General features: G+C 40.0%; 1 protein-coding gene across 1 annotated transcript; it reads right to left on the minus strand.

The window, feature by feature from the left end:
- Positions 1–9,542: 9,542 nt before the first annotated feature.
- LOC145771024 (uncharacterized) lies at positions 9,543–13,811 on the minus strand. The gene has a single exon (XM_082582764.1). The coding sequence runs from the start codon at positions 13,809–13,811 to the stop codon at positions 9,543–9,545; it is 4,269 nt and encodes a 1,422-aa protein (XP_082438890.1).
- Between the last annotated feature and the right edge of the window lie 13,023 nt (positions 13,812–26,834).

The raw sequence follows: 26,834 nt of genomic DNA on the forward strand, positions 1-26,834 counted from the left end.
GAAACAGCCCAGTTGCATATTTTTCCTTCTCCATACCTATTTGGGACTATGCTAAAAGTGCCTCAAATTTTTTTTTAATTTTGCTAAAAGTTCATGTTTAACCGCCTTTGTTAATTTACAAATGCTGTAGCCTATTAGCCATTTTTACGTAGTTTCAAAGTCTGGAAAAGTTTAATCAATGTAAAAATAGCTGATTTGTTACAATTGTCTGTGTTTTTGCTGGGCGTAATATGTTGCTCAACTTGCCCCTAGCGTTGCTCAACTTACCCCATGGTGCTACACAACTTGCCCCATGGTGCTGCACAACTTGCCCCGGATAATTAATCCGGGGCATGTTGTGTAATCGTTACTTAAACTCGAATACAGTGCAAAATAATAAATAAAAGCAGCCAGTTTTTGTCTTAAAGCTTGGCTTATTAGCATGTGTTTGAAATGCAATACTTGAGTCTTCGAAAACGTTACTGAAATAAAAAAAAAGATTTAAAAAAAAACTATTCAACTTGCCCCGCCTTCCCCTCCTGGTGCACGTGACGTATTTGTAACAACATAAGGTACAAAAGGTTTGAGCGTTTTATCAAACTTAGCCTACCCCACTACGAGATGTTCAAAAACCCACATCAGAGGTTTCACTGCTGGGGCTTTTGGGGGCCCGATGAAAAACCTATTTTGGGGCTTAAAAAACATCATAAGGTGCAAGAACAAAAATTTTGCCAGATTTTATGCTTTTACTTGTAGACTTTGGGACAAGTCGATTTGGGTGCCCCAGGTGGGACATTATCTAATAAAAGGCGCCTGAAGTTAGCCCAAAATACGTAAAAATAACATCATAAGGTGTTATTCATCATCGTTATGCACATCATCATAACATCATATATGAAGCATATGCCATCAGTTGGGGCATGTTTCACTGAGTTCGAAACAACTTTTTTATCATCCGAAGGTAGGGCATAACCTCATTTGAGGGGTTACAACTCTCCAAATTCACAAAATTAACACCTTAAGGTAGAAGAACAAAACCTTTCCCAAACTTTATGCCTTCATTCATAAACTTTGAAACAAGTTGATCTTGGCGCCCCAATTCCTTAACAAGGGGCACTCAAAGTTGGCCCAAAATACGTAAAAATGACATAATACTTCAAAATAATCATAATGTACAAAGATAAAACTTGTATCATCAGTTTCATCGTCCACAAAGTTTGAAACAACTTTTTTATGGCAGTAAGGTGGGGCTTAACCTCATATTTCATCTAAATGACATTTCTGCCACAACATTTTGTTAATTTACAAGCTGTAGTTAATTAATATAGGCTGCTGTAAATATTCTGTCAACGAATCACGTAGGCTACAATATCTACGATAAGTAGGCTAGGTTAAAGTACATCATTGTGAAGATGGATGTTGTATAGGTCGTAGGCTACCTTACATTCATTGCGTCTCTCAGACTGAACACTGAACAGAAACAAGTCACACTATGTGGTGAGAACTCTGTTATTTGATTTACGTTAGGTCTAGGCCTACTTGATTTTGTGGTTTCTTAATTCTAAACTCCACCTTGCTCAATTGAGCTATCGTGGCGGCAAACTCAATGTGACGTTTCACAAAATAAGTGGATTATGGTGAATTCTATTGAAAACCTGACAAAAATGTCACTTACCTTGATGGTTCCTTCCATTAAATGAAGTTCTTTGGAGAGATCGATTCGTCGGGATCGGGACAGGTAGTTGTCTTTTTTAAATTCTTGTTCCAGCTTTGCGGTTTGTTGGCGGGTAAACGCTGTTCTGTGACGTCGAAAAGAGTCATCTTGCTGTTCCATTGGTTGCGACTTAATGAGTTTTGTACCATGAAGACAAAAATTAGATGATTCTACTGGGAGATTTTTGTTGTCCAGCAACAGAGAGGTGGTTTCTTCAGTTTTGCGCGAAGGCTGTGGGACTTGGTCACCCCTTGATCGTTGTTCCGGTTTAAACATAACATTGTCGTTGGAAACACGATGTTCTGAGTTGATAGACAGATCTAGAGGAGAAATTTGTAACATATTTTTCTATAAGCTTTCTTCAAAATATTTAACTTAATTTTCTTATTTTTCCCACAAAACAAAAACATAAACTTTACTCCATCAAACGTTTTGTTTAGTCAATAATCATGCAGAAGTATATTTTGCATCTTTTTAGAAATATAAACGCTAGAAACGGTAATATTGTCAGATAATAAAACTTTCCATAAATAATACCTCAAATAAACTGGTTTCAATGGGTCTACAAAACGTTTATTTCTTATTGTTTGTATTTTAGGTAAGCCTATCTAACTTTGATTAAAATGAAGACGTTTCCATTGCAATAATCTGCTACACTCTATAGCGTTAAACGGCGCCTGTTACACGAAAGTAAACACGCAAGCACCTGAACTACGCTTTCTGTCTGCACAACCGTATTATATATCAAATCGTTAACGAAATGTTATTGTTCGTATGTCGATTCAACGTTGTAAAATGTTGGATGTATCAAAAATTGCAATAAAACTGTCAGCTGAGATACCTCCACTTATAAGTAGCAATATTAGCAAAGCAATTAGAAGAAAACGTATTAATATTTCAATCTTTGCAATAACACTACACTTTCTCATATAAATAAATTATGTTAATTGTAGAAAATAATTTTGCAAACAAACTGATAATTAAGACCGCAAATGGAATAGACAGAGGGCAAACATTTAGTTGTATTGTAGATGTTTAGTAGTAGGCCTATTTGAATCTTCAAAACCATTTCGTTCCAAACAAATTCTTGACCACACCACTGTTAGTGATGTAGTAAGCTATTGTAGTGAATAATGCAGTAAATATTTAAATAGTATATTGGGTATGTTACTTTAACCCGTTGTTGATCCGCTATGGCTTTCATGACTGGTGTCAAATTAGTCACATCTCTTAAAAAGGGGTTCCTAACTTATGCTGTGGTCATAGAGCTTTTGTGAATATTTACGGGGTTGCGAATCACTTATTGAGAGTTTCTGAAACATTAATGTTACATTAAACAATAAGAATGATTTTATGATTTTATGCTCCTCCGTAAGCTAACAGCCAATTTGGTTGCAGTTTAACATACGTTACCTTTGTTACGTTTTTTTGTCACTGATTTCAACGTTGTTTCTGCAACGGTGCACGATGTGTTGCCTTGGACGCTCAGATAGCCTAGCATCCCAAATTCTGGATTACGACCAACTAAATGTTGGCAATGGACATTTGGCAAGAGACAAGAATGCTCGTTTGGAGAAACACAGGCTATAACTTAGAAGGATAATTTTTATAGCTATGATGCCGTTTTAAATAGTCTTCCAATTTTATTTGATCTATAGGCTATTATAGCGTGGAAAAACATTGCCAGTGCTAAAGGTTTGTGTTTCGGAAAGGAAGATCAGTTGATCCGCCAACTAACTCTAGAAAACTTTTAACGTAAAAGCTACCGAGTTTGCCATTTTTCTCTCACCTATACTGTATACTACCACATTCTACGCAGGTAAGCTTGGTGACAAGCATGTTTGTTGTGGATTGAGGGACACAGGCGGGCGAGGCGATACCCAACAACTGTGTGTTCAAATCTCCTCTGCTCTATGAAGTATGCTTGGTACAGAAGTTATGGTGGACTGCTTTATTTAACAGGGTTATAATATGTACCGTAGCATATCCATAAAAGAGTTTGTTCGGCAACTGTGTATTCGTGTGGCACGAAGCAGCTAGATCCGTTTGCAGGATTTTGCTTTATTTCGTTACTTAGGTCTACCACAAACCTACGTTGTTTCTGATAGAACACAAGGGTCGACTTGCCTTCCCTGAGCAACCCAACATCGGGAGCTCCCATTGTCGCATATAATGCAACGTCGACCAACGGGTGTGAGGACTAGCGACCTTCCCTCGCACTGGTGACCCCCGACGTTCAGAACAACGCAGGGCCAGGCCTGGATTAACCATTGTGCTAGGGTGTGCTAAAGCACAGGGGCCCGCAGACAGAGGGCCCCACTTTTCCTAAAAATGAAATAAATAAAATAAAATAACAAATTTTTCCTGGAAAAAAATTTCAAGAAAAAAAGTTAAGAAAAGTGGGGCCCCTCTGTCTAAAAAAAGTAACACATTTATCAATAGCCAAAAAAAAAAGCCAGAAAAAAGTCGTTCGACTGAATTTCATGTTAGTTTTCTAAATCCTATTGGTAGTTAGTAGTGAATGAAAGGGCAGTTTAGAATAGAAATTCAGAATAACCTTTCATTGCAATTTGCAGTGTAGTGTGCAGTACTAACAGTGGTCCCTTGCTACAATGCTTTCCCTTGCACGGTTTCGTTGATTTAATGTGTGTTATTTTGCATCCATTATCACGTAAACATTATTGACTTAATTTGCACATGCTTATTTAATCATCGATCACGTGCTATTTCAAAGTTATCTAACTTACCTAAGCAAGGCTCGGTTTCCTCTGTAAGCGAAACCAGCTTACTTCTATTACGCTCCACGTAAGCTGGTAAGGGCCCCCATAAAATTCATTAGCACAGTGGCCCCATTTGACCTTAATCCGGGCCTGCGCAGGGCACTCTACCTTTGCGTTTCTCGGGAAACCCAGCCCTCACACACTGGTGGCGTGTTATGTGGCACGAAGCAGCTAAATCCGTTTTCGGGATTTTGCTTTACTTTTGTTACTTGGTTACGTTGCAAAGCTAAGTTGTTTCTGATAGAACACAAGCGTCGACTTGCCTTTGCTAAGCAACCTAACATCGGGAGCTCCCACTCTCGCATGTAAGGCAACGTCGACCAATAGGCGTGAGGACTAGTCACCCTTCCCCCGCAGTTGCACAGTAACTTAGTTTACTCCAGACACCTTGTCTTTTAGCTTCAACACGCTTAGGCTAATTGTTTTGCAACAGTGGGATATATTGCTCATAGCTAAAAGAATATTGTTCCGTAAGAGCTATAGGCTGCTTTATTTATACAGCACCCTATTCAGTATTCAGCCCTAATTTAAAACAGATTTAGAGCACAAAAACTACAATCAAGCAAACGTCATTGTGACGGTAAGAGGTAGCTTATGATTAAAGTAAAGTCTTTAAAGAAACTGCAAAGCAGTAAACCATGTGTCGTTGAGTCATTACTTCTATAATAAAAGTAGAAAAAGATTTAACTAAATCTTGAGATAAATAATTCAAGAAGACTCATTTAGTTGTCTATCACTAAGCCACAGTGATGGCACGAAAAGTTATTTTTAAAAGGATGATAATTTTGATCAACATACATTTTGGTTATCAGTAAAATTTCGAAAATAAGATTGTGTAAAAAGGGTTTCTCGATTCTTTAGCCAAAGAGGCTAAAAGTTTTCTTCTAATCCACCAAACTGCAAGAAAAACTTAATAATTGAAATAATTGTCAAAATAGAATATGTTTTCATGTAATTCCCAAGTAGCCTACTTCTCGACCATCTCAGCATTGTTGCTGGACTTGTCCGATTATGAAGTAGCAACACTTATTTCTCGACTCCAATAACTCAGATAGCTCAGTTGGTTAGCGCGTGACTTTTGGAGCGAAGAAGCTTCAAGATCAAGCGGCGCTGGTTCGATTCTTGTGGTGTGCGCTTGAGCAACGCACGTTAAGGACTGTTCTCCATTCAGTGACATTTAATGGATGGAATAATTCCCGCTAATAAGACTTCAACAATCGGAAACTTCACTCTGTCAATCTCGGTGACCGGGCCTACGTCAGTGATTCAAAGCCTCTATAAGTATGCGAAACTGCCAGGATTAAACTCTCAAAGAAGCTCAGAGGATAAAGATTCAATTCATCAATGTCCCAGCGCTCAGTCTCTAGTTGCTGCAGTTCCACATTTTAATAATTTACCCGTGTCTGCGCTACCTAGCCTATATTAGAGTTGTCTAGTGCAGCGGTGGGCTACTCAAACTTTTTAGCTTGCGGACCAATAAAATTTCAAAACAAATTTTGCGGACCGGTGGACCTTTAAAAATCAACCTAAAATGTGATTACGACAAAAGTATGCAACTTAAAAGCAAAGAATGGAAATTTTAATCCAATGAAAAATTTGCTTCTGTCTTTTTGATATCACATATGTGTTAGGCCTATAGGCCTACGTGATTCTATTGAGGTTTCTGGAAGGCGAAGTATACATCGTTGACTTCGACACGATCTTAATGTTAAGATCATTTATTTGTTTTTTGTCTGTGATAACAACCGAAAATTGAACCGAAAATTAGAAGGATCATATGATCGGATTTTGATTTTGGCGGAAAAACAGGATCAGGACAGAATTTTAAAAGTTTTTCCGGAAGATCAAACCACAAACAAAATTATTCACAAACTCATCTGATTTTATTCTATACATGACTTAAATTGAGCTATAGTTTTGCGGTTGCGGTGTGAACCCGGGTTCAAAATGACATTGCACGGAATTTAAATCATATTGACAAGTCGTGTCGTTTAGAATTCAGTCATGTTTTTTTTTTTTTCAAAGAAATAAGGACTGTATATAGGTGTTGCCAGATTGCAGAGATGTTTACAGAATCAACGAAAATAGACCTTTCCTACAGCCAACCAATGAAGCGTGACGTGGAAAATAAACCATTTCAAGAACTGAAATCGCTGTAGTGAAGCACAGTTTTTGAACGGTTTAGTTGTTGTTTCGATTAAAAAATCGCTCATTTTAGTAATAGGCCTACATTTTGTACTAAAAGTACTTTTTTGAATAAATATGACAATTCCGTTATCTATTTTCTGAAAAAAATCAATTTATTGCAGGGCAGTAGCCATAGACCGGGCTACGGTAGGACCTCGCATTGATAAATTTTATTTAAAAGTATTTCAGTTAACAACTAAAGTAGGCTAGATAGCCTAAACTCGTTGCTATTTCATTCAGAATCTACACTTAATCCTTTCGTGCAGAATTTTTGTTTATTACTTGATGTTTGTTTTGTCTTACCTTGGCCTATGATTAGGCCCTTTAGGGATAGCCTACTCCATGTTTTCAGCCATTTAATGTTTGTGTTTGGTTTCTTTTGCTTTAATGAAACTAATATATTGAAACAGAATCAAACAGCATTTGTTTTTTTGCAATTATTACTTTTTGTCGAAATATGAACAGTGACATCACAACTTTGCAACACATACGCATTCATTTTGAATTGGACTATACCGCAGGTGGAACTACACAATACCATACTTTTTGGTTAGGCTACTAAGTTATAATTTTATTAATTTATTACCCTACTAACTGTTTTTTAAACTTTTTAGTAAACTTATTAACATTATTAAACTTAAACTTAAAATTTTGGATAGATATATTTTAGATTTCAGACCAAAGACGTATTTTTGCTCAGGAGAGACACGTACGCTTCCAATTGATTATAAAGACACAGTCGGCTAACGCCAGAAGGAATTTCAAGTCTAAGGGCATCTGCAGCTAATAAGGCCCGGCCAGTAATAAGGCCCACCCCCAGGATCTCCGTTGTTACAAATCTTTTAAACAAAATTGGAAGCTCTGATTGCTGCTATGGTAAATTGAGACTAACTGGTAAAGTTTCACAGTCTAAAGTTGAGAACTTTTTGAGTTACGGAAAGTTGAAGTTTGGGGGGACTGAAATTGAGTGGTTTTATTAATTTTCACATATTTTAGACTGTTCTGCAGTAAACAAACCGCTTTGACTTCCGTTTTTTTGCATTTTTCTGTGAAAGATATGTGCATGCACATGCAGTAAAACCAATAAATTTGAACTTTTTTTCTAATTAAAGCAAGACTGATAATGATGATCAAACTAGGCTAATTTTGGTAATGAGGCCCATGGGCCTCTGGGGTAACGTTGTGTACCCCTGGTTAAGAAAGTGAGGGTTAAAGACTTGAGTGACCTAAACAATTCTTGTTACACCATTAATCCAATTTTTTATTGTAATGGAAATATCATAATTTCAGAATCAAAATACTTTATCATCCCTAGCATATCTAAAAACACCATGTCGCTTTTTAAAAAATGGAGCATGGGGCGGGGGAAGGAATAGTTGTCTCTGTGTATTTACTTATTAGTTATGTGCCTGTGTTGTCGATTAGAATTTGTTTTGTGGTGTTGTTATTGTGAAAATACACCTTTTCCATCACTTTTGGTGCTAATTCAAACCGGGCCTTATTCACAACACGTGCATCTAATAAGGCCCGCTAGTTTTTTTTTTTTTTTTTTTTTAATATTTTACAACCCATTTTACTTAGAAACTTGTTTCATAGATATGTTGTTTAGATAGACCCAAAGTATCCTCATTCCAAGTTTCGTTCAAAATTATGCAGTATTTACAAAAATATTGAGGTTTGAAAATTAGCGGGTGTTGTGTGCGACGCGAACACAACAGGTGCGGTAGTTAATTGCGCCGGTGACGTCACGATTTTCCTAATCCACCCGGCAGGACTGAGCAACTGTTAAAGCACGCCAACTTGAAGAAATCACTCGGTTTCCAATGACTGCTTCGCAGCAATGAAGTTTATACGGTTTTTCTGTCAAGAAATAACACAACATAAGACACTAGTCACAATTCAGCAAGCATAACAGTCGAACTGATAAACGTACCAAATTTGTTGACAAACAGTTCTCAATCCACTGTACGGTACACAAGTTCCACAGGTTGGCCAATGACGCACTGAATAAATAAATTCGCGATGTTACCTTACACAATTGTTACGTAGGCTACCGTACCGTACAACCATAACGCTAGGTCAATAATCATTAAAAAACAAAGAAACGTGGCAATTCACTTGGCTTAGTTAAGATCGGTTTACGAGAATTAATTTCCATTAGGCTGACAAATTATTGGTCAATAATTCAGTAGTGAACATGAATCCACAATTCACGACACAAATCAATCAATCACACAATTCAGAATAACAAACATACCGGTAGTATGACCGGATCAGTAATGCCAAATGATGCACTTGTACGCGAAGGATTCTATAGTGATTGACTCTGCAATATTTAAGTTTGAAGTATTAGCCTAACAACAATTTACGCACATCAGAGATACGTTACGTTTGTTTACGGTAGACAGTCAACATTCAGTTATACAAAACATTATTACATCACAAGTACGCTCACCAGTAAGTTGAACTTTGAGAGATAGCAAGCTGCAAATATGGAATTCAGCCTACACGCAAATAAGTATTACTGTACCATAGCAGTTGTCAAACTTAAGTCCTGTAGAAATACATAACAGAGAAGCAGCTAACAAAGCATAAACATCAATCAATCAACTTTCAGTCACAAACTACAGTAACTAACAAGTTCGGCTAGCTGGCAAACTAGCAGCAAAAACGAAAACGTCTCGAAAGTTCCATAGACAATCTCGTGGTGAGTGTTGCCATTTGCAAAGAGCGATAACATAACAATGAAGGGGAAACGACGCTAGGTGGCGAATACACAAATTAACGGGAGTAATGCAGTAAAACGAAAGGCAGGCCTTTCAAGGACCTGTTGAAAATCTAACACTCCCGGGCCAAAGAAGGGCCAAACTGGCTCGTTCTTTTCATGAATAAAAGTTTTTCAACAGTCTATTGTCATGTAACAGTTCAGTCTCTTCCTCATCGCTCTGATCTTCCAGCAAAATCTCAACGGTGTCTATTGGTGTCTCATCTTCATCTGGATCATCTTCTTCTCTTTGGACAATTACACAAAGTTTGGATATTGGTCTCTTCAGAGATCCGGTTGCAGTCTTCACTTCTACGGAACGAACAACGCCGTGACGATCAGGAAATGTTTCAATTACTCTGCCTAGTGGCCATCGTTGTCTGGGAGCAGAGTCATCAATCAAAAGGACGATGTCTCCTCTTCGGATATTCTCCTTTCTGTGAAGCCACTTTGCTCTTGACATCACAGATCGTGGGTATTCCTTAACCCACTGCTTCCAAAAGGTGTCTGCCAGAAACTGCACATGGCGGTATCGATCACTTGGTCGGTAGCCATCTCTGTCGCAGCTTAACATTGGCGGTAAATTCGATGAAGAATTCAACTTCAACAAGTGGTTAGGTGTCAGGGGTAAGTCGCCATCAACTTCCAGTTTCACATCGGTGAGTGGTCTTGAATTGACGATGTCTTCCACTTCAAGAAGTAACGTGTGCAATGTGTCATCATCGAGTGGTTGTTTTGGTAAGATGTTCATAAGAATTTGACGTACTGTGCGAATCATTCTCTCCCAGGCTCCACCCATATGGCTGGCTGTTGGGGGGTTGAATGACCATTCTATTCCTTGTTGTCGAAGGCTCTGGTGGATCTGGTTCTGATTCCACTCATCGATGGCTTGCTTCAAGATTCTTTCACAACCCACAAAGTTGGTTCCATTGTCAGAGAAGATTTTCTTGATGGGGCCTCTGCGTGCTACGAAGCGCCGCAAGGCATTTATGAATGCGCCAGTTGTCAGGTCTGGTGCCACCTCCAAGTGAATGGCTCTAGTTGTGAGACATGTAAAAAGGCAGCCGTATCTCTTAATGTCACTTCGTCTGTTTCGGACATTTAGCGGCCCAAAAAAGTCAACGCCAGTGTGTGAGAATGGTGGCTGTGACATTTGTAACCTTGCTTCTGGCAGTTCTGCCATGAGCTGTTGTCTAGGTTTTGCGGTCCTTCGTCGGCAAGGCAGGCATCTTGCAAGTACCCTTTTAACCGCAACTTTGGCATTAACTATCCAGTATTTTCGGTTAATATTGTTCAGTGTATGGCTTTCACCCATGTGCTTCGATTCGTTGGTATGACAATGTTCAATTATCAAGTCCGTTAAGTGGCGCTCTGGAGCTATGATAGCAGGATGTCGCATTTCGAACGGTAAGTCGGATCTGTCGATTCTTCCGCCAACACGTAGAACATCTTTCATTAGGACAGGGCTGAGTTTTTCGAGTGGGATCCTCTTGGCTTTGGGCATGTTTGGATGTTTTCCTTTGGATAGAGATTTGATCCAGGCTGGAAAACTCTGACGCTGCTCGTATTTGATTAACTCAATTTCTGCCTCATCAAGTTCTGGCACACTGATTGGTCCTTTCAGTGTAATCTGGGTTTCTTTCTTCATGCGCATCAGTAAGTACGATTTGAATCTCAGGAACCAAGCTACTGATAGTTTCAGTCGGCGCGGAGATGAGAAGTAGGAGATTAGCCTGTTTGTTCCTTGGCTTTCAGTCGTAGAAGCAGTAAAGGTTTCGATTTTCCTCTTTGGTTTGTAAGCAGCAAAGATATCTTCAGATTGTGGTTGCTGAGCGGTTTGGTTGGGCCATTCTTCTGGGGGTTTCCTCAGAAAATCTGGGCCATTGAGCCACATCCCAGAATGCATCAAGGCTTTGGCCGTCATGCCCCTTGATGCTTGGTCAGCAGGGCTCTGCTTCGTGTCACGGACAAGAAAATTTGAAATGTCAGATTCAGCACCGACATTGCCTACACCTGTCTCTTTTGGTCGAGTACCTCTAAGCAACCAGCCTAAGGGTGTCCTGACTGCATCAGGTCCTTGCTTCCGGTTAGGTGCAAAGCGGTTTTCAATGCATCGGTGGGCGACAGCATGATCATTTCCGATCAACAGTGTAACTGTACCATGGTCCAGTTGCTTCAAGTCAATGCCTTGGAGGTGCTTGTGCGTTTGCAGATACTCCGGAGAAGGCGCTGGAGTTGGCTTGGTAGGTATCTTGTCAACGACGATCACATCTGTCAGTTCTTGCACTTCGCCGCCAACTACTGGTAGAACTTTCAACGCTACAGTTGAAGAACTGAAGGAATATGGTCCACTCGAAGACAGTGTTTGCACCTGGAAGTCACCAGATGGCTCAGGTTTCAGTTCAAGCATCTCTACAAGTTTTTGTTCACAAAAGGTGCGGTTTGAACCAGAATCTAGGAGAGCATAAGTATGTATTACCTTTCCTTCTCCTGTCACACGTACGGGAACGATGTCCAAGTAAGTTGCCGAGTTGCTTGTTCTGGAATGGAAGGTTTCTACAACTTTATTTGTGTTCCTTTCTGATGGTCTTCTTACGGGATCATCTGGCTGGCTATCATTTCTTCTATTAGCAATGGGATTAGGGTGTCGTCTCTGGATTTGTTCTCCAGTTGTGACCAGATACCGATGTAAAAGAGAATGATGTGATGAGCTTCCGCATTCAGTGCATTTACCTCGGCTTCTGCAGTCGGCACGTATGTGATCTGGTCCAAGACAGTTTAAGCACAATTTGTTGTTCCTTACAAATTGCTCACGTTCAGTGACGGATTTGGCTTTGAACTCTTTGCAGTGTTGCAAATAATGTGTATTATCGCACAGGATACATTGTATGAGTCGCTTGTTGCCAATGCGGAGCTGTCCGGATCGTTCAGTAGGTTTTGTCACTACGTTAAACAGTGAAGCCTTTTGTTTCCCTTTGGTGTCAGGCTTGTTAAGTTTGTCGACATTTGATGAAAAGAGTTTCACACCATAGATTGAATTGGCAATCCTAGATTCGTTCGTTATGAAGTCAGCAAAGTGTTGGAATCCAGCCACTTTTCCAGTGTCATCATTGATTTTCAGAGCTTCAATTACCCACTTTTCTTTCAAAGACACTGGCAGCTTATTCGCAAGGCAGGTGATAAACTGCACGGTATCCAAGTTCGAAGCTTCGGTGTTTGAGCTCAATGATGAACAACATCTTTTTAACAGGACGGACAACTTCTCCAATTGTTCGGGTTCGTGGTGAGAAATTCTGGTAACAGCTCTCAAGCGTTCCTCACAAGCATGCGCAATAACGTGTGGTTGGCCATACCTCCGTTTCAATTCTTCCCACGCTTCATCATAGCAGTTGTGACCTTCGCTGCTGTCGGCAAGGTGCCTTATTTGTTCACAGACTGCATCACAGCAGTGCTGCATGAGGTAAGACATCTTCCTGTCGGGTGTCAACCAATCAGAAATATGGGACTTAAAACGGTGCCAGAAAGCCCAGAAATCGAGCGGGTCACCAAAGAATTTCTTAACATCTGGTTTAGGTAGAAGTCGTTCTGAAAGATCAGGTTGTCGGCTAGTATAATAACAAGGGTAATTTACCTTTTGGTCTGGCATTCTTGCAGATGTTGCAGTTGGTTCTTGTTTGTGCCGCTCATCACCGTGACGCAGAGGTTCCAGGTGTGTGTCTTTGTGAGTGAAGGTTTGCTGTGGCAATCGTACGGGTGTCATTGATCCAATATTGATAACCGAAGAAGAATCATCTTGCCAGAGTGCGGCTTCAGTTTCAGCAGCTTTAATTTGACGCAGGTCTTCAGCTTCGGCTCTCTCACGTTCAAAGCGAGCTTTATCCTGCTCCAACCGAGCTTTCTCTTGTTCCATGCGAACTAGTTCTTCTTCCTCTCGTCGCCTGGCATCATTCTGTTCTTTTGTCAAACGAGCTAGTTCCAATTTGGCATGTGCTTCACGTTGACGCAAACTATACATTGTACTCGATGACCGAATGCTTCCGGATTTGGAGCGATGGGAATGAGTACGCAAGGACGAGTGATGTGAGCGTAGTGGAGGAGTTTTAGTGTCTGTCCTCTCGCATTCCGAGAACCACTGTTTGACTCTATCAGCAAATTCTTCTTTACCTTGAATGTAATCTCGTTTAGTTGAAAGGCCTCCTGGAATTTGTTCATTCTCAGGGACATCGACACAAAGCGCCATTAAAGAGGCATAATTTTTGTCAATTTCTAACAGGATAGTCTGCACTTCTGTGAGGTTTTCACGTTTGCTCATCAGTTGTTCACCACGCTTGTAGCTGTCTCTCAAAGTATCAGCTGCTTGTTGAATAGCTTCGGCTTTGGAATCCATAGCTGTGTATGCAAATCCGCTTCGTAACAGCATAAGCTAACTTCAGCAAATGAGAGATGTCACGTAACACTGATGGGAACTAGGTAAGTAAACGCAAATTTGATCGTCAGGTTGGTGAAGATCAGCAGTTCGGTTCGATTGACGAAATCAGCTTCAGTTCAAAGATGGTCAAGCTTTGATGCCAAATTTGAAAAACGATGTTGTGTGCGACGCGAACACAACAGGTGCGGTAGTTAATTGCGCCGGTGACGTCACGATTTTCCTAATCCACCCGGCAGGACTGAGCAACTGTTAAAGCACGCCAACTTGAAGAAATCACTCGGTTTCCAATGACTGCTTCGCAGCAATGAAGTTTATACGGTTTTTCTGTCAAGAAATAACACAACATAAGACACTAGTCACAATTCAGCAAGCATAACAGTCGAACTGATAAACGTACCAAATTTGTTGACAAACAGTTCTCAATCCACTGTACGGTACACAAGTTCCACAGGTTGGCCAATGACGCACTGAATAAATAAATTCGCGATGTTACCTTACACAATTGTTACGTAGGCTACCGTACCGTACAACCATAACGCTAGGTCAATAATCATTAAAAAACAAAGAAACGTGGCAATTCACTTGGCCTAGTTAAGATCGGTTTACGAGAATTAATTTCCATTAGGCTGACAAATTATTGGTCAATAATTCAGTAGTGAACATGAATCCACAATTCACGACACAAATCAATCAATCACACAATTCAGAATAACAAACATACCGGTAGTATGACCGGATCAGTAATGCCAAATGATGCACTTGTACGCGAAGGATTCTATAGTGATTGACTCTGCAATATTTAAGTTTGAAGTATTAGCCTAACAACAATTTACGCACATCAGAGATACGTTACGTTTGTTTACGGTAGACAGTCAACATTCAGTTATACAAAACATTATTACATCACAAGTACGCTCACCAGTAAGTTGAACTTTGAGAGATAGCAAGCTGCAAATATGGAATTCAGCCTACACGCAAATAAGTATTACTGTACCATAGCAGTTGTCAAACTTAAGTCCTGTAGAAATACATAACAGAGAAGCAGCTAACAAAGCATAAACATCAATCAATCAACTTTCAGTCACAAACTACAGTAACTAACAAGTTCGGCTAGCTGGCAAACTAGCAGCAAAAACGAAAACGTCTCGAAAGTTCCATAGACAATCTCGTGGTGAGTGTTGCCATTTGCAAAGAGCGATAACATAACAATGAAGGGGAAACGACGCTAGGTGGCGAATACACAAATTAACGGGAGTAATGCAGTAAAACGAAAGGCAGGCCTTTCAAGGACCTGTTGAAAATCTAACAGCGGGCCTTATTCTGCAGGTGCCTTATCAAGATTGTAGACATTTTGCTTTCACACCAACACAGTAACAAACTACCAGCAATTCTTTCTAGCGCCATAGCTTATGCGCAGCTACGAGCAGGGATAGAGGAACCATTTTAAAAGCAGGTGGGCCCAGAGGCGCAACGTGCAAAGTCAATCCAACTTCTGGGGGGCAAAGCCCCCCAGACCCCCATAACGTTGTTGCATTCCTAATATTTGAAATCGTTTACACCAGGAGTCGGAAAATCTACGGCCCGCCAATAAAAATCATCCGGCCCGCCGCTCCTTTACAAATTATAATAATATGTGGCCAGGCCAGTGGTTTATTACAGTATGATCGAATGGAAGAACAAGTACTTTTCATTAATCATTTTAGTAGGCCCACGTCTTTAATTTGCAGCGTTTTTGTTTGTATAAACCGGGGTTACTCAACTATTGTTAACAAAGATCCAGTTTGACAAGTTGAATACTTTTAACGGTCCGGTGAATAAGTTATTTCACACGCAGCCATGAAAGTTAAACTATCTATACCAAACCACTTTTTTAGGTAAAATGTAACTTGACTTGGATTACTGTGAAAGTGTTGGGGAGTCTGGGCGGCGAAGCCCTCCAGCAACTAGGATAATCACAGTAAAAATTGCTTCATCCCAGTAGAAACCTGTTTAAAGAAGCCCTGAAACGTGGCATTGAGGTTATTCTTCGAAAAGCTCAAGGTCCACCGTCAACACCCAGAAGGTCCGGGTTCGGACCGCGGTCCGCCAGTTGAGTAGCCCTGGTATAAACAAATTACTCAACATAAAGCGCCATTATGATACAAAACATATTCTTTTTTTCAAGTTAATGGGTCAAACAAGGAACGGCAAAGTTAATCTACTCAAAAATAGCTTTAAAACAGCAAATTTCTCTGTTACAAAAGAAAGGAAAACCAATGAATCAGAAAATTCTTTTGCTAGCTACAAGGTAGCACGATCAATAACAAAAGACAAGAAATCGTATAGTGATAGAGAATTTGGAAAAAGGTGTAAGATGCATGCTATTGAAAACATACATGTCCAGAGAAAAAAAAAAACTACTTTTCAAATATAGGCCTAAGTCTTTCAACAAGAACCGTAACTTGACGAAAAGAAGAGATATTGGAGAACGTAACATCTATCAAAAAGCAGTGATGTACGCGCATACAAAAAATATTGACGCCGTCAGCGTTAACGCAAACGTTCGAAAAACCATACGCCGTATGCGTCAACGCAACTTGTAAAAAAAGAAAGTTGGCGGCGTCAGCGTCAGCGCATACATTAGCGTAAACTAAATTTGTTTGCTAGGTGCCAAACATTCACACGGTATAAATCACTCGAAACAAATAAGTTTTATTTTGAATTTCCACGAAGAAACACACAAGCATCTGAAAGCGTTCATCTGACATTTTGCTGTGTTTTGGTTTCAATATGTCTTTGCCCATTGAAAACATTCTTTCAACTGCAGCGCTGGAAGGTATTGGCGTGTTGTAGCGAAAAAAAGACATTAAAAAGTATGCGTTGACGCTATGCGCTAAAAAAACCAAGAAAACTTTACGGCGTAGCCTTAAGCGCAAACTATCCAAAAAAATGTGGCCGCAAGCGTAAGCGTAAACAAAAAGTCTACGCCGCATGTATGCGGCGTAGAATTCGCGGCGTATACGTACATCTCTGTCAAAAAGTTATTGTATATCTACAGTTCTTCGCAATGGCAATAGTTGAGAGCACGCAGACACGACAGATAAGCCTACAGCTGAGCTGGCAGTAGCCTATTTGTGCGTGCAGTAAACTAAGATTTTGATGTTTAAGAATTTGTTCAGCTGATTCCCGTCAAAGATATTACTAGCCAATATTCTGAAGGCATTAGGCTACGTCAACGCCTTGAAATCATGCCTCTGAATCTCTCAAAACTGGTATTAATAGGTTACGGCCCGCCAAGACCATGTAAAGTTTGGCTTTGGCCCGCTGTAAGGATAAGGTTGCCGTTCCCTGGTTTATACGTTGCGTTTTCATAATTGCCTTTCGTACCAACAGGCAAAATTTTCCATTTTTGGGCCGGATTGGTCAAAAAATGTACAAAATTGTTGAATTGCCCTCTAGCGCTGTACAAAATGTGGCGATGTACACAAAAATAAAAAGGCAACAATACACACACAGTTTTAATACCACCTGAGACCAGTGGCGGCTCGTCATAAGGGACTGCGGGACTGCAGCCCCCCCCAACATTTTTGTGCATATGTGAATTATATTACATATAGGTAGTTTTACCATGCTTTTTTAATTTATTTCGCTTGAAGAATTAAAAAAACTTTTAACATTAATTTTTTTGTAATAAAAAAAAAATTGTGTTACAAAAATTAATTGGCAACTCTGGGTCTGCAAATTCTGCAGGTCCGGTGTTGCTGGTAGGCACTTTTACGTATTACACTGCCCGAAGAGGTAACCGCAACCATGCGTATCGTATATGACATTACTGGTGTTTTAGTCACAACTTTTCTCATAAACTCCATTGTTTGCAGTCACTACGATTCTTCTTGCACTCAGTTCAGTTGAAGAAAAAATAGTATTAGCAGAGGGTGGGAATCGAACCCATGCAATCGAAATTACTACTCCTCTGCCCTAACCATTAGGCAACGTTGGTTGTGGCGATGCATTCAGTCAAATTTCTTTGTATCAAAATCTTTCGATAAAGACAACCAGTTAATCACGTGTTGAGTAATGTCACGCATGATAGCGCTACCAATGGTTGAGGTTACCTTTTCGGGCAGTGTAATACGTAAAAGTGCCTACCCGGTGTTGCTTGTTCTTTTTTTTATGACGTAGGTTTTTCAGAAAAAAGTTTTCTAGCGTCACTGAACAAGTGCTGTAGGGACTGCAAATAGAACAGACCCTGGTCAGGGATTCCAACTTTTGTTCTCGTAAATCTTTAGGATAAGCGTGTGGAAGCTATCGGTGATTAGGTGAAGGGATCGTAGGTTACTTTATTTGATCTGTGTTTTGAGAAGTCACTGAAACAGACTAGTTTTGATGTGAAGTAAAGCTAATTGCTGTAATTATTGGTGCTCTTCACAATTCGTCCTTTTGGGATGATGACGTCAGGACACGTCACACAGGTTGGAATGGACTATTATAAAGGAGGAAGTACGAGGTGGAAATGCACTGAAAAACACCTGAAAGAAATTGTCTCCCATTTATGTATTTGTTGTTCAATTTCAACAAATTTGCTATCGTTGGAAAGCACAAGCATAGATCTAACCAACTAAGTTAGTACCAAGTCCCAAAATAGTATTAGCTCCATCTGGTGACCACCTAAACTTGACCAACTTCAAGCCATTATCAAAAGTTTACTTTAAATGATAATAACATTATACGACAGCCAATTAAAAGAACATGTTACTGTGTTACTAACCCTTACTCAGTGCATTTATAACTAAGTCCGGTACAGGTTTATAATTATTTATATTAGGTTAGCTTACTGGTTAATGCAGCCCCCCCATGTTTTGAAACCACGAGCCGCCACTGCCTGAGACTAATAATATGCAGCATTATACGGTACGTGCAAAATGTAATGATATCACTGTTCTAACCATAGAGAGCATAGAAAATAATTATAGGTTATTGATTGATAGATTGCTCCACTAGTCATACCATAGATATCTTATATATAGATATGCAACTCAGTGGTGCGTAACAATGTTTGAAGGCTAACAGCGTAGCTATGGCTGTATGCATTGACTTCAAACTTGGCACAGCAAAACAACTTTATTTTTAATATATTTTTTTGGTTTTTGTTTAAATAAAACTTTCTTCGTTTTCAAGTTGACGTATGGATTGCTTGTGATGACGTCACATTCTCGTTCCGCATGGACTGCTTTATGGAGATTCTGGCGATTGAAAACAAATCACAGTCACAGAGGGTACCTCTAAATACCCATTGTCTGGCATTGTCGGGCATTGTCAGGCATTGTCGGCTTTTTGGGGGGTTGTGGAGCATTTTCAGGGGTTGTCGAACATTTTCAGGGGTTTCAGGTATTGTAGAGTAGGCTAACTACTTTCAGGCATTGTTGGGAATTTCTAGGCATTGTGTAGGATTTACAGGCATTGTCGATCATTATTAGTGGTTGACAGGCTTGTGAGGCATTGTCGATCATTTTCAGGCATTATCGAACATATTCAGGGGTTGTCGAGCATTTTCAGGGGTTGTCAGGCATTGTAGAGTAGCTACTTTCAGGCATTGTTGGAAATTTCCAGGCATTGTCTAGGATTTCCAGGCATTGTCGATCAATATCAGTGTTTGACAGGTTTGGCAGTCATTATGGAACATTTTCAGGCATTGCCGAACATTTTCAGGGATTGTCGAGCATTTTCAGGGGTTGTCAGGGATTGTAGAGTACGGTAGCTACTTTCTGACATTTGTTGGGAATTTCCAGGCATTGTCTAGGATTTCCATGTATTGTCGATCAATATCAGTGTTTGACAGGTTTGGTAGTCATTATGGAACATTTTCAGGGATTGTCGAGCATTTTCAGGGGTTGTCAGGCATTGTAGAGTAGCTACTTTCAGGCATTGTTGGGAATTTCCAGGCATTGTCTAGGATTTCCAGGCATTGTTGATCATTATTAGTAGTTGATGGGTTTGTCAGGCATTGTCGAACATTTTCAGGGGTTGTCTAGCATTTTCAGGGGTAGTCAGGCATTCTAGATTAAGCTACTTTCAGGCATTGTTGGGCATTTCCTAGCATTGTCTAGGATTTCCAGGCATTGTCGATCATTATTGGTTTTTGACACGTTTGTCAGGCATTGTCGAACATTTTCATGCATTTTTATTCCCAGCTCTGCATGCGCAGCAGAATGATCCCTTTCAATTTTGCGTAGGTTGTAAACGTATTTACGGTATACACAAACACAGCAGCGTTTAAATGACCTGGCTATCATAAGTATCGACAATGCCTGACAAACCTGTCAAAACCTGGTAATGATCGACAACCCAAGAAAACGTTCGACAATGCCTAACAAACCTATCTACCACTGAATATGTTCGACAATGCCTGGAAATCCTAGACAATGCCTGAAGATGTCCGACAATCAGTGGCGTAGCTAGGGGGGGAAGGAGGGGCGGCACTTTCAGACTACGATATTTGATTTTGATTATAATCTGATAAAAAACGCATTTCATTTTCACACAGGGCCGGATTTAACTGATGGGGGGCCCGGGGCACTTTTAGATCAGGGGCCCCCGTGAAAAAAAATTCGCCTATGGCGCAAAACACCCCCTCGACGTCTACAGTAGCATCAATCCAGCACTGCACAGCATTTTGCAGAAACCACCAAAGCTAAAAGAAAAAAAATAACACAAAATCACATTTTTTTCACGTAGGCGGGGCCCTTTAAAAGTCGGGGGTCCGGGGTACCTGCACCCTCTGCTCCCCCTAAATCCTAGACAATGCCTTGAAATTACCGACAATGCCTGAAAGTAGCTACTCTACAATGCCTGACAACCTCTGAAAATGCTCGACAACCCCTGAAAATGTTCGACAATCCCTGAAAATGTTCGACAATGCCTGAAAATGTTCCATAATGACTACCAAACCTGTCAACCACTGATATTGATCAACAATGCCTGGAAATCCTTGACAATGCCTGGAAATTCCCGACAATGCTTGAAAGTAGCTACTCTACAATGCCTGACAACTCCTGAAAATCCTCGACAATCCCTGAAAATGTTTGGCAATGCCTGAAAATGTTCCATAATGACTACCAAACCTGTCAACCACTGATATTGATCAACAATGCCTGGAAATCCTTGACAATGCCTGGAAAGTCCCGACAATGCTTGAAAGTAGCTACTCTACAATGCCTGACAACTCCTGAAAATCCTCGACAATCCCTGAAAATGTTTGGCAATGCCTGAAAATGTTCTATAATGCCTAACAAACCCGTCAACCACTGATAATGATCGACAATGCCTGGAAATCCTAGACAATGCCTAAAAGTAGCTATTCTACAATGCCTGACAACCCCTGAAAATGCTTGAAAATTTCCGACAATGCCTAACAACAAGCCTGTCAACCATTGATAAGTAGGTAAAGACCTTTTTTGGAGCTGTAGTTCCAGGACAAGCTGAAGTTTTATTCAATTAATCTACTGAGTGTTACCAAAATGAAAGTTACTGCTGGCTACCGAAAGCTGTGCTATAGCATTTGGTAGCCTAGTTATGGTGTGTACCAAACATTAAAATTGTCTTGGTTTGGCGGTTGGATCCGTGATGCTAATGAAGCTGTCTCAGCAGGGGGGAGGATGCCCCCTGCCCTCAAATTTTCTCTGGATGGGGGGCAATGGTGCCCTTTTAAGGTCATGTAAGCTACCGGTACTGCACATTTTGCAATATAGGCTAACAACTTCTGCTATTCGCTTTTAGCCAAATTATAGGGCCTATAGCCTACAGTAGGCCCACACAAATTATCCCGTGGACACATTTTATACTTTGCAGCAGATTGTGATGCTATGAATGTGAAATTTACCTTTCGTTTCTTGTTCAAGTTATTGCAATTATTCATCTGTCTCACATTTCGACTTTCATGGCTAATAGCGGGAAAACGAACGAGTTGCCCAGCATTATTGCTACCGTATATCTCACCGTAAAATCGTTCCGGCGCCCCTCTATTTCAGGTTTGTAAACTGCCTACAACAAGCTTTAATGAGTCACTGGAAATAAGCTTAAATGGTAGTTCCAACGATCATGAAACAGAAGTTGCATAACCTACGTGAAGAAAGATTATTGTCTTGATTTTTCATAGTAGGCTATTCTGTGAAAACTTGAAATATACGCCAAACAAAATATTCCAAAGGAGCTCAAACGCCGCCACTCGCCAAGCCCAAACCGTACAATAATAGCCTACCATAGATACGCTAGCCAAGCTGGCAACCTTGATTGTTGGTTGTGTCCATAAAGTCAGTCGAGCGTGACGATAATTCCACGATTGCTGAGTTGCATATCTATATGTAAGATATCTATGGTCATACGCAACCACACCCACACGTGCTGCACATCAATAATGAACTCAACAGAAAAGTTTGAAGATTGGATTTCATCATTGAGCTATCAAAGATAATCAAACTACTGTACTGTGTATCAAATGAGTGAAGACCTTTTTTTGGAACTCCCTCTCTGATTTTCCGTTTTCGCTACCTGTTCAAAAAAAATTGGCTTTCAAAAGTGGGTGGGCTAGGCCCACCCAAAAAATAAAGTAGGTGGGCCCACGCCCACGTGGTTCCTCCATCCCTGGCTACGAGAGTCCATTAATAAGTGCTTATTATTGCATCACTTCGCCTGTTTTTCTTATAAAAGTAACTCGAATAAAATATAACAGTCGGTCCTTTGTTTTTTTACGTGGATTCAACGTTTTTACGAAGATTCTACTAACTCAGGGGCGGGAAACTTCTTCAGTTGGCGGGCCTGATATGGGAAAATGAAGTACTTGGCGGCCGGATTCATGAATCGCTACATTAATCGCGCATTTATCTACCTAGACAAGGAACAAACCGTATTTAATGTAATGTAAACTTTAAGTTCAAAGCATATAGAGACCAAAACAGTATTTAATGAAGTTAATAACAATTAACGTTATGTACTTCAATAGCTGCTGAAGTCAATGAGACAATGTCTTCTATGAAAGTTGTGAACAAGTTCTTTGAACTCTGGCTGCACGTCGGACGTGGAAACCTTCAGTAAAGACTGCCCGCGAACATCAGTGATTGGATCGCAGCGTTGTCTTGTTAATGTTCATGGTCGAAAATATTTGCTCGCAAATGTATGTAGACCCGAACAGAACAAGTAGTTTCATGGCCATCTTTCTCAGGTTGGCAAGCTTGGACTCATTCAGTGACGCATCAAATTTGTCAACGGTTTTAGATTGGACTATCTCTTTCAGGGTATAGAATATAGAGTCACACTGCAAATCAATCAATTTCAGCTGTAGAGCTTGAGACTGAAAAAGATTTTTACAAGAGACAAAAAAAGGATGGAACGGCACGTTTATGACGGAACATAACATGCTTGTCACTTGACTAAAAATCGAAAAACAAAGAATCAAAGTACCATAAAACGGGAATACTTTGAAACCGGGGTAAACTTTGAACAGTTCCCCAAAATTAGTTGTCAAGGTAATTGTTTTGTTAATAACTCCGTAATAAAGCGGAATTTCAGGTTAAAAGTCATTTTTTCGTAGTCCTTGGTAAAATTACTTTCGATTAAGTCTGGAATTTTGGTTCGAGACTAACTTTACTTCACGCTCCAGTGCACAATATTATAGATGAGTGAATTTAGCAAAACAGCATGGTGAAGTGATGCGTTCCAACTTCTATCTGGTTCTCAGCCGTTTAATGGTATTGTAGCGAAACTTACATGATGAAATAATGGATCGCTACAGTATTTCAGCTCACTTTTTTAACCAGATGTTGGAAATATCATCAAGATCTTAGATCTAAAAGGATTTTTTTTGTATTATTTTCAGTTTTTCCGAAAATCAGTGTTTTCTGTCTAGCTAAGCTTTTATTTTCTCCTTTGCTTCATAAATTGCCATTAAATTGCTCTGTTGGTTGTGATAAAATATCTTCTGAGCTTTGTTTGTTTGTTTATCTTTATCCTGCATTGCGGGAAAGCGGACTTGAGCGCTATGCATCGGTGTACGATTCCGACGTACACCTGACCCACGCTGCAGCCGACGGCAATGTCTGTTTCCGGTTGTCTACTCTACTTATGACGTGAATTTAGTACTACCCATTACTCGAAATCGATCACTAGGTAGAGGCAATTATCGTAAAGTTTCATTGCTTAAGCAGATTCCAGTATCAGTGTATATCTTTCATCATTTTTTAATATGTGCCTTGTTCATGGTATGTGCCAAATGCTTGTCTTAAAACTGGTGACGTAAGAGACATCGCAAACTACAGACCTATTGCTCTTGCTACTGTCATTTCTAAACTATTTGAGCATGTTATACTTTTTTTTATTAATGACTATGTCTATCTCACCACAAATGATATAATCCATTTGGCTTTAAACCTATAAGCAGTGTTGTACGCGTCATTGAAATAATTTGACGGCGTCAGCGTCAGCGCGAATTGCCTAAAAACTTTACGGCGTAAAGAACTGCGTAAGCTCTTGAAGAAATTGACGGCGTCAGCGTCAGCGCTAATTTCTACCGCTTTTTTTTGCCAGCGTCTCATAAAACGGAAATAATTCAACCAAGTTCAGGCTAACAATAGCTATAAATAAAGAGCAGATATTTTGTTTTGAGACTCTATTGTAATTAGCTGCTCAGCCTATTAGTTATTTCCTTGCAGAAAAACAAGCATTTCAAAACGTTTGTCTGACAATCTGCTGCGTTTAGGACGCATATTTAGGGGCGCCGGAGCGATTTTTGACTGGAGGGGCAAGAGTATGAAAAAAGGGCACTTTTGTTGCTGAAAGGCCAATTTGTTTTTAAGTTTTAAGATAAGATATAGCGATAATGCTCATCTATCAGCTCATTATCGAGTAATGATACAAGTGTCCGCTATACAAACAACAATGGCACGGAAGGGCATCATGCTATTTTATAATGATGTAATTTAACTTACTGTGATGGAGAATTTTGTGTCGTGAATATTATTTTGAGGCAAAAATAGAACATTATAATTAGACTAAAAGCGAATAGCATAAATTGTTATATTGCAAAGTGTGCAGTAGCTTACATGACCTTAAAAGGGCACCATTGCCCCCTCTTCCCTTCCCATCCACAGAAATTTGAGTGCAGGGGGGCATCCGCTCCCCCCCCGCTTCCGGCGCCCCTGCGCATATTGTCCTTTCCAAGTGAAAACATGCGTTCCACAGCAGCGCTGGTTTGGTATTGGTGTGTTGTATTTCCAAAACAAGTTGAAAACGTTTAGTCGGAAAGGTAGGCTGTCACTGTTCCAAGCGTGCTGTGATAGTTTAGCATGTATAAATCTTTTAACGAGGTCCACTGCACCAACATCGCTCTTTTCAGGGGCATAGAGCTCTTGAAATAAAGTATATTCAACGTCAGCGATGCCATTCATGGATTTTTCGCTTTCTGTCTCTGATCCCTCGTTCTCAATACATGGGTGATCACCATTTGGCGAACTTCTTCCGCATGTATTCCAGGAAGCCATTCCAACCAACGCCAAAGCCAGTAATTCGGATGAGTCGCGCTGGCCAGAATATATTGTGAAACTCTTATTGTGAAACGAGATTTTCCACGAAAACAAAAAATGACGCTTAGCGCTTGACGCTTAAAATCGGCAAAATATTTGACGGCGCCATCACTTCCGTCAACTGAAAAATAAATTGACGGCGCTAGCCTCAGCGTAAACAAAAAGTTGACGCCGTCAAATGACGCCGTCAAATTGACGGCGTCAACGTACAACACTGCCTATAAGCATAGCACAGATATGTGCATTTTTGTACTTAAGCAAGCTGCGTGTTACTACAGAAAACGTGGAAGTCCTGTTTTCTCTGTATTTTTATCAGGGATATCTATAACTACGGGATTGGAAACTCTATCCAGTGCTACACATCAGTAGGGTCATCACATTACTACGACTACAGAAGGATCAACAAAATAAAATAGGCTACCGACTAAAAGATATACCGGTATATACAAAATTAAAATTTACAATAATACAAAATGTACAGTAGGCCTACACTCACATTAAAACTTAGTTGATGTATAAAAGCACATTTACGCTGCTAGAAAAAAAGATGAATCCAAAAAAATGAATGAATGCAAAGAGTCCAAAAACCGCCTACTGTTGTTCTTTAGCATTTTGGTTACCGGTACTGCAAATCGGATCAGAAGTAAATGAGGAGTGTTCAGCAATCAGTGAAATATACTGTTGCATCATCAACTTGTTCACAGACCAATCTAGTACGAAACCAATGCGTTTACGATGTCATCAGAACTAAAACCAATACTCATTCTGGAAAGTTTTTAAGCAGCAAACAAAATACAACATGACTGCACTAATGGAATACAAATAAACAAACCAGGCAAGCGTAGGCCTTACAATTTACAGCAGATGAATTGATTGTTACACTTTTGGTTGTTCGTTAAGCCTACTACTTGCTGCCCTTTGAGGTCAATTTATATGATTATTTATCACAGCAGCGGACAAAGAAAAGTGACCCTACTGGTGTATAAAATGGTTTTCACTTCCACAGAGTTTCCAATCCCGTAGTTATAGATATCCCTGATTTTTATATGCTTCGAAAGCATTTGATAGGGTAAACCACAACCTCCTATTCAAGAAACTAATTCAACGAGGGGTGCCGATATGCCTTGTTCGTCTAATTGTTTATTGGTAGCCTATATCCATCAGCGGATGTACATACGCTGGGGTTGTCATTACTCACAGTCTTTTTCTGTCAGCAATGGTGTCAAACAGGGTGGTGTCCTCAGTCCTTACTTATTTGCCGTGTATGTATATGGATGATCTATCGACTGTGTTAAGCAAAACCAAGGCAGGCTGTTACATAGGTAATACATTTGTCAATCATCTCATGTTTGCTGATGATATTTGTTGTATTTCTCCAAGTGTTCATGGTCTGCAGAGTATCTTGAATGTGTGTGAAGATTATGCGCTT

The sequence above is a fragment of the Aplidium turbinatum genome, chromosome 5 (assembly GCF_918807975.1).
Source record: "Aplidium turbinatum chromosome 5, kaAplTurb1.1, whole genome shotgun sequence".
Classification (NCBI taxonomy): domain Eukaryota; kingdom Metazoa; phylum Chordata; class Ascidiacea; order Aplousobranchia; family Polyclinidae; genus Aplidium; species Aplidium turbinatum.

Excerpts from the sequence above, each read along its gene's own strand:
- LOC145771024 (XM_082582764.1), bottom strand. The coding sequence starts at position 13,811 with ATGGATTCCAAAGCCGAAGCTATTCAACAAGCAGCTGATACTTTGAGA.